Source organism: Rhipicephalus microplus, chromosome 2, assembly GCF_043290135.1.
Source record: "Rhipicephalus microplus isolate Deutch F79 chromosome 2, USDA_Rmic, whole genome shotgun sequence".
In the NCBI taxonomy this organism is placed as follows: domain Eukaryota; kingdom Metazoa; phylum Arthropoda; class Arachnida; order Ixodida; family Ixodidae; genus Rhipicephalus; species Rhipicephalus microplus.
Window position 1 is genome coordinate 63912454 of NC_134701.1, and position 7536 is coordinate 63919989.

The 7536-nt window shown below is 47.3% G+C and overlaps 1 protein-coding gene across 1 annotated transcript; it reads left to right on the forward strand.

Moving 5' to 3' along the window:
- The first annotated feature begins 287 nt into the window (after window positions 1–287).
- Window positions 288–3828, forward strand: LOC142796272 (uncharacterized). Its single transcript, XM_075886514.1, has 3 exons — window positions 288–582; window positions 976–1069; window positions 1341–3828. Exons 1-3 carry the CDS (start codon window positions 430–432, stop codon window positions 3734–3736), a joined length of 2643 nt encoding a protein of 880 aa, XP_075742629.1. The 5' UTR covers window positions 288–429; the 3' UTR covers window positions 3737–3828.
- Window positions 3829–7536: the final 3708 nt, after the last annotated feature.

The window sequence follows — 7536 nt, forward strand, 5'->3', positions numbered from 1 at the left end:
TTTTTTTGTATTGTGAAATCCGAGTACTCTGAGAGCAGTCGAGTAGTTCTTATACAATAAAGCATTTTGTAAAGAACTGTACGGGAATATGGAAAAGACAAAAGTTGGCCCCACGCTGTTCGGCCTACTTACTAGGGAGTTTTAGTGCTGGGTACCCAAGCGGCTTGCGTACGCAGGACGTTGGGGCGGCGGTATTACGCATGCGCGAAGCCCCAAGCAGATGCGTCGCAAGATCGCTGGGGCGATGTAGGGTGCCTGAATGGTTTCCCTCGCCCGCCGCTCCTTGCAGGGTGGGGACATTGTTTGACGGGGTGCTCGCCGCCGCGACCGGTTTTTCCTGACGGCCGCCGCCATTGCAGATCTCACTTCGCATAGCGACGGGAGCAAAGAAGGAGCTGTGGCCGCTCTGTCATATACTTTTTTAGGGAAATGACTGGGTGCTGCGTGCCCATGTGCACGAACAACTCCAGAAATGGTTGGAAACTCTACCATTTTCCGACAGAGCCCAAAAGAAGGCTGCTATGGATGGTGAAGATTAAGCGAGACAAGTGGCAGCCTACGAAGTCCTCGTGTGTATGCAGTGTGAGTATCCCGACATGTGTTCTTTTCTCGTCGAGAACTTTGAAACTTGTTTTTTTAAATGTGTATACGTGTCTGTGGGTCACTTTGTCGGTGCTGTAAACGCTTCACGTCTAAGTTGCAGTTTTTCTCTCTTTTTTTGCGATCTCTAAAAGTGCAGCTATGGAAACGTGTGGCGCAGCCGCAGTATTTGAAGTTTGTACCAGTTTTTAGTCACTATATGTATAAACAAAATAGGCTGCTTGTTATTAAATTGCGTATTTACAGAAAAGTGTTTTTCATTCGTTTATTGCAAATCACGAAATTCAATAAAAGTTGTGTGGTATACTGTGTCTTTCTAGTAATTCTGTCTAGGCTAAGCTAAGCTAAAATTCATGGTTCATAACGGACTTACAGGCACATTTTGAAGCAAGCCATTTCGAGCAGCACCGAGCTGACCAGTGGATAAAACTGAAGCCGAACGCTGTGCCAACGGTGTTCCCTTTCAGGGGTAAGTTACTGTTTCACTGTGCGTCAAAGATTCTGTATGAACCTAACAGGTGGCAACAGTACAAGGCTAAAATGATTTAGTTTCAAAAATTAGGATGATCCGTGGAATTCCTCGTTTGAGGATATTAAGAAAGTCGGGGTACGTGCCTGCGACCTGAGAAAAGGCATATGTCTGCAACCTATAATACTGCTAAAATCCAGTACAGGCCTGTGATTAGAGCTGGCTACCTTGTAATACTTGCAGCTTGTGACTGTCCTTTTTTGCACTGCAGGCTTGCCTCCACAAAGGAAGGCGCCAAAGGACAGGGCAGGACCTGCTGTGTTGCCTGATGCATGCCAAGAAACACGCGGTGACAACTCTACGGCCATTAATTGTACGCCACTCACAAGTGCACAGGCGAATTTAAATTCACGCACAGACAGTCTTGGCGCACAGCAACCGCAAAGCTGCAATTCTCAGACGCCTGATTCAGTACCGCACATTATGGAAAGGGAAGAAGTTGTGATCTCGGCCGATGCACCTGACGGGGCACGTGAAAACAAGCAGTTAAATAAGCAGCTCTCCGATATGGGCAGAAAATACACTCAGCTACATCAAGTCCATCGGAAAGCCACCTCAACCATTCAAGCACTAAAAAAACAGGTGAAAAAATTGGAAACCAAAATGGAATTATTCGGACAGCGTTTGAAATTCCTCAATGATGACCAGCTGCAGGCTCTTGGGCGCCAGAGTAATAAGGGAAGCACTTGGTCTGCAGAAACAATCAAGCAGGCGCTTCAGATTAAGTTTTCCTGTGGAAAAACTGGTTACCAGACACTAAGAAATCTGGGCTACCCCTTGCCATCCGGAAAAACCCTTGCACGTCGCCTTCAGGGCCTCAAGTTTCTTCCCGGAATTTTGACGGAAGTCATCGATGTTCTCAAAATCAAAGCAGAGAACATGCAAGACATTGAAAAAGACTGTGCTTTGTTCTTGGATGAAATGGAGATTGCTCGCGGGTACGAGCTCGATCGCGCTGAGGATGTGGTGTTGGGGGGGCAAACTATGCCAGAAAATCCAGACGAACCTGCACATCACGCACTAGTGTTCATGGTAGGAGGCCTGAATACGAGATGGAAGCAAGTGATTGCCTACCACTTCACCGGAAGTCATGTAGAGGGTAGTATCCTCAAGGACTACGTCATGAAGATAGTGCAGCTCTGCGCGGAAATCTCTTTAAGAATCCGTGTCGTCACTTGCGACATGGGGGCTTCTAATCGGGCTATGTGGCGCGAGCTCGGATTCTCCAGCCACAGGAATTCCATTACTGTATGTTCAGTGCCTCACCCCTGTCTGGAAGACAAAGAATTGTTTTTCACAGCAGATGCTGCACACGTGCTGAAGAATGTCAAGTCACAGTTGCTTTCATCGGAAGTATTCTTTCTGAGTGATGCAACAGTATGCCAGCACAATCTGCCATCAAAAGAAGTGAACGTGGACCATGTGCGCAGTGTAATTAAGTATGATGCTGAACGAGAGCTGAAAGTCGCCCCGAGGCTCTCAGAGTTACACATTTCGCGAGGCCATTTCACAAAAATGAAAGTGGGAGTTGCTGTCCGCTTCTTCAGGGAAGCTCCTGCAGCGATTCGGTACCTAATTAAAGAGGACGCGATAGAGCCGGAGGCAGAGACAACAGCTTGGTTTCTAGAATTAGTATTCAACTGGTACACGCTAATGTCTTCCCGCCACCCATCAGTTGCTCTCAGCCTTCGAGACATGCGGAGGTACCACGAATCAATTGAGCTACTGAACTCGGCCCTCGAAGTTTTTCAAGGAATGAAGATGGGAAGCAAGGCACAGTGGAAGCCTTCGCAAGCAGGTTTACTAATAACAACAAAAGTCGTTCTTCGTCTCCAAGACATTCTCTTGCGCAGTGAAGGATACGAATTCTTCCTCACGAGCAGAATCTTGCAAGACTGCCTCGAAAATTTGTTTTCGGTGGTGCGCATCAGGAAGCCTGTTCCTAACGCATATGACTTAAAGTGTGCCCTGAAGCTTGTGTGCGTGAGTCAGTTCCTTCATGCACCCGGAACGTCAAGCTACGAAGTCGACGATGCTAAGTACCTCGCCGACATGCTTGCAAAAGGCAAACAAGAGCACGGGGAGGTGGAAGCTGATGTCATTGATGACTCGGAAATTTTGTTCATTGAAGAACTTCAAGAAAACGAATGCAACATCCTTTTCTACATCGGCGGCTTCCTTTTAAAAGGTATGCTGAGTGTTGTAGCGGGATGCGGGCATTGTAATTCTGCCTTGTTAGGCTCAACTGAAAGCGAGCACGCAACTCTGACTATTCTGAAGGAGTACAGGAGTGAAGGTGGCAACCTCACATATCCCAGCAAGGATGTTTTGCTGACACTCAAGTCGTGTGAAGAGCATTTCAGGGGCATCATAAGTTGGAGTGAGGGCTTGCTGCGCTTAAGGTCCCCGTTGAAGGCCGTGACCGATTATTTGAACGAGATGGTGCGCCCTTGCGTAAAGACTTGCTCCGAGCACAGTGACGCCGTAGCAAAACTCCTTATTGCGAATTATGCAAGACTGAGGCTTCGCGTGCATTTGCGCCACGTTAGTTCAAACGGCGTCAATGAACACGGAAGCAAGACGTGCGCTGGGGTAAGCCTTCCGTGACCAGCCGAACTGGACCAGTCACTTATAAATTTTATTATTTTTTCTTTCAGAACACTTATTGTTTGATTAAAATATTTTGAGTTCATTGTGAACTGGCTAACCTCCCTGTCCTTTCTTCATCCTCCTCCTTAAGTTCATAGACATTTTTCTTATTTGTTATACAATATCACATTCTTAGATAAAAACAGCGTTGTGATCTTTAAGCTGACTAAGGTTGTGATCTTTGGAGAATGTTTATGGTAAGTTAATATTATTGCGGTCGAAGCAATACCGACACAGCGTCACAGAGGCAGAATACGAGAGTGATACTTCTCGGATAATTAGATTGCTCGCTTACATATATCTATGGAAAGTAGAAAAACTGAACAGGTATAGGGCATCAAAATCGTTATTACTGCATTTCATCTTGTATTTTCCAATAACTTAGTAAGATTTTTTTCTCAGTGGTCACATAAAAACGAGAGATTCAATTGATGTTTACGCTGTTTCACTATCTCAACCAGCTATAACAGAAAAATAGCTGTGTAACAAATCTGAATCTCATTCCCGCAAGATTATTCAGAGCTGCGAGGGCACGCAAGGCGGGGGAAAAAGCAGGATGAAGTAAGTTCAACGCGTACAATGCGAGCACTACTGAGTGGCTGGCACGCTGCACAGCCACTGAGGAGTGCGGTGAGTTTAGGTAACAGGAAAAGGCGTGCGCTTCATGAATTAATGTAGATTTATCCTGCAAACAGTCTCCAATGACAGACGCACATATTCAGACTGCTTTTTTATAGCGCGAAATACCATTTCTCGCACTAAACTCTTCTCAAACTCTCCTCATACGCGCGCGCAGGCAGTGTGTTTCGTTGGGGTGAGATATGTAATGGCGGACGCTCTAGCAGACGACGCGGTTGTCCCCACCCTGTACGGAGCGGCGGGCGAGGGAAACCATTCAGGCACCCTAGGGCGATGCGTCTGTACGCCCATAAACAACGCTGCCACCACTGGCCTCCTAGCGGAGATAAGCTGCCCCGGCGCACATGCTGGCGCATCATGTTACCTTCACGGCGAGCAAAGCCGATGCTGGCAAGAGCCACCACTTTGACATTTAAGCTTTGAGCGCAAATATTATAGTGGCTAGCCACTATACAACTAGCATAACACAAAGGCGCGAAATTTCGGACAGCATGGATCGGCCACCTCGTAAGGTCCACCTTCGCAAGAACTCACAGTATCCGCACTGCGGATACTCTAGCCGTCGAATTAAAATAAGCCAAAGTGAGAGCACTTATAGCGACTACACGGTTTCAGCCAAATTACCAAAGCTAGAATGGCCTGGAACGTAGAAACTAAATATATGCCAGCCCCAATCAGCTGAATAGGTGGCGCCATCTAGCACGGCCATATTGAAACAGACAACCACAACATTGTTATTGCAGAAACATTGTGCATTGTACATCTGATGCAAAAACTGCGCAGGGACAATATTACAAATGAGTAACGTTTTTATTTGTTTTCATCTCAAAAACATTACGCGTAAGCTAACAAGTTCATGACTGTGGTTACACGAAGTGTCACAAGATGTCGACACTGTCGTTATAGTAACCTTGTATTTTTCTCTTTTTTGCGTATACCAGGATACTGTACACAATAAAAAAAGTGTCCTGATCACTATGTATGTTTAATTTTACATTTTAAATCATGAAAATAATTAAATAATAGTTACTCGACAAGACGCTATGACGCTGCGAGCACGTGTGACCTAAGGCCCCTGTATTTTTCAAAGGGAGCGCAAGCTCCCTTCCCCGCGCCGTTTCCTCCTCGCCCGCCACTCTCAGCCGCCATGAAGGAGCGACTCACGCGGAGCGCGCCGCCGGACGGTTTCGTTTTGTCGCGCGGCGCATTGAAATAAGGCCCCTAGGGGCCTTACGTTGAAGTGCTTGCTTAAAACGTGCCACTTCTTGGCGTAAATGCACAACGGTGCTCGCGAATACTGTGTAAGAACAACAGTGTGCGATCGGCCAGTGCCTTAGCTATCATCTCGCGTTTTGAGGGGAACCAAATGTACCAAATGCCGCCCTATCGCAATCTGCCTTTGCAGTACTCATCGTCGATTTAATCTGGGGCCTGCTTCACAAGATAGCTGCTGCTCCTTAGCTTGTAGCTGCAGCTCCAGTTCTTTTATTCGCATCCTTACCCCCGAATGCAGAGATGTTACTTGGCTCGCGACTTCAACTTAACTTGAGCAAGTCGGCGCGAAGCAAGCAGCGGACTTCAAAACGCCCAACTCAGCCTTCGCGTTTCATAGATGCTCAGGCTGTCTTGCTTGGTCAAGTGAAGAACGAGCTTCAAAGCAGAAACATGCTAACGAGGGTAATAATGAAGTTGTTCGCGTAAGGCATGCATTACATCAAAAAAAGACCGTACGTTTTAAAATAACTATAAAAACGAAGGGCCACAAGCATATTCTTGCCATTTTACGGCTAACGAGCGGCACGTGGTGCCTGCCACCACAGCGATACGCAGTGTTGCTTCTGTAAAGCGTTCGTTGCCCGCTGGTTTTAGTGGCCACCCAAATGTGGTGCGTTTCTCCACGGTTGCTTGTTTGGAGGCGAAACAAGCATCGCGTTGGGTTCTTTCGTCGTTTTTTTTTTCTCAATCGAACGCCATGGCATGTATTTTTGCTGACCTGGCTCACGAGGTGACGCGATTTTCACGGTATTTGCCTTTCTGTTCGCCGGTGTGCATGCCTGCAATGGGCTAGGTTGCAGTTATTATGAAAAAAAAACAAGTTCTGGGAACAAATGTGCTTCGTATCCTTTTGTTGAGCTTGGTAAACAAGAGAAAAAGCGGGGGTCAGGACATTGCCCTCAGCAGAATTCTTTCCCGCGGAGTGCAGCAATGTATTGCTGCATGATGGTGACGCGAATAAAAAAAAACCGTGACAGTGGCACCTCTTTTTTATGTGTGTGTAATTTTACGTAGCATTGTGCTACAAGCGATGCTATCTGAGCGAGAAACAGTGCCCTAGACGGGACGAAAGAATAGACGAGGCACACGGACACAGCACCGAGTCATTTTTTTTTTACCGAGACGGAAAATGTCGTCGTGTTATAGAAAAACAGAAATAGCCTTTGCGGTTACGGAACACTTCGGCGTTGTCGACACCGGGGCTATTGATACGCACGTGTGTGTAGTCGACACAACCTGTAACGCCAGAGAACTCAGCCACTTCATAACAGTCCGCCGGCTGCGGAAAGTGCACCAGCATCGCGTACAGGTGCTTTGCGATGAGTAGCGTAACTTTTTCCATTGCACAGCACACTGTCGACTACAGAATGCGGACGAAATGGTGGCTGGTTGGAATGTGCCAGCGCTGTAAAAACACTGGATGCACGGGCTGTCTTCGGTTGTCCCCACTTTCACGGAGCGGCAACATAACGAGCAGCTGCCCCACGGCGTTCTTCATGAATCTGTACCTAGCGCGCAATTGTTGCTCGTCGTACAACTCCATCGGATTTCCTTGGTCACGTAAAGCGGTTCCAAGAATCTTCGGCAGGCAGTGCGCCTCAAAAAATGCTACGCTTATGGCGAGGCAAGCAAACTCAAAAGCGGCCACCTTTCACGCGACGTCCATTCGAGAGGTGGCCATGTTGGAATAACGCGTGAAGTCGGTTTCAAGCTAGCCCCGCAGCTGACTTGAAACTTGTCCTGACTTCGACCGAGCCAAGTCGCCTTCAAGTCATCCGCAAGTTCGAGAACGATTTATGGTGACCGGCAAGACTGTCTTGAGTCAAGAACGAGTCAAGTACGAG

What these genes read in the sequence shown, in the direction of transcription:
- LOC142796272 (XM_075886514.1), top strand. Translation starts at nt 430, where the DNA reads ATGACTGGGTGCTGCGTGCCCATGTGCACGAACAACTCCAGAAATGGT. An exon ending in AGTCCTCGTGTGTATGCAGT is followed by an intron (nt 583 to 975) that starts GTGAGTATCCCG and finishes ACGGACTTACAG; the next exon opens with GCACATTTTGAAGCAAGCCA. An exon ending in AACGGTGTTCCCTTTCAGGG is followed by an intron (nt 1,070 to 1,340) that starts GTAAGTTACTGT and finishes TTTGCACTGCAG; the next exon opens with GCTTGCCTCCACAAAGGAAG.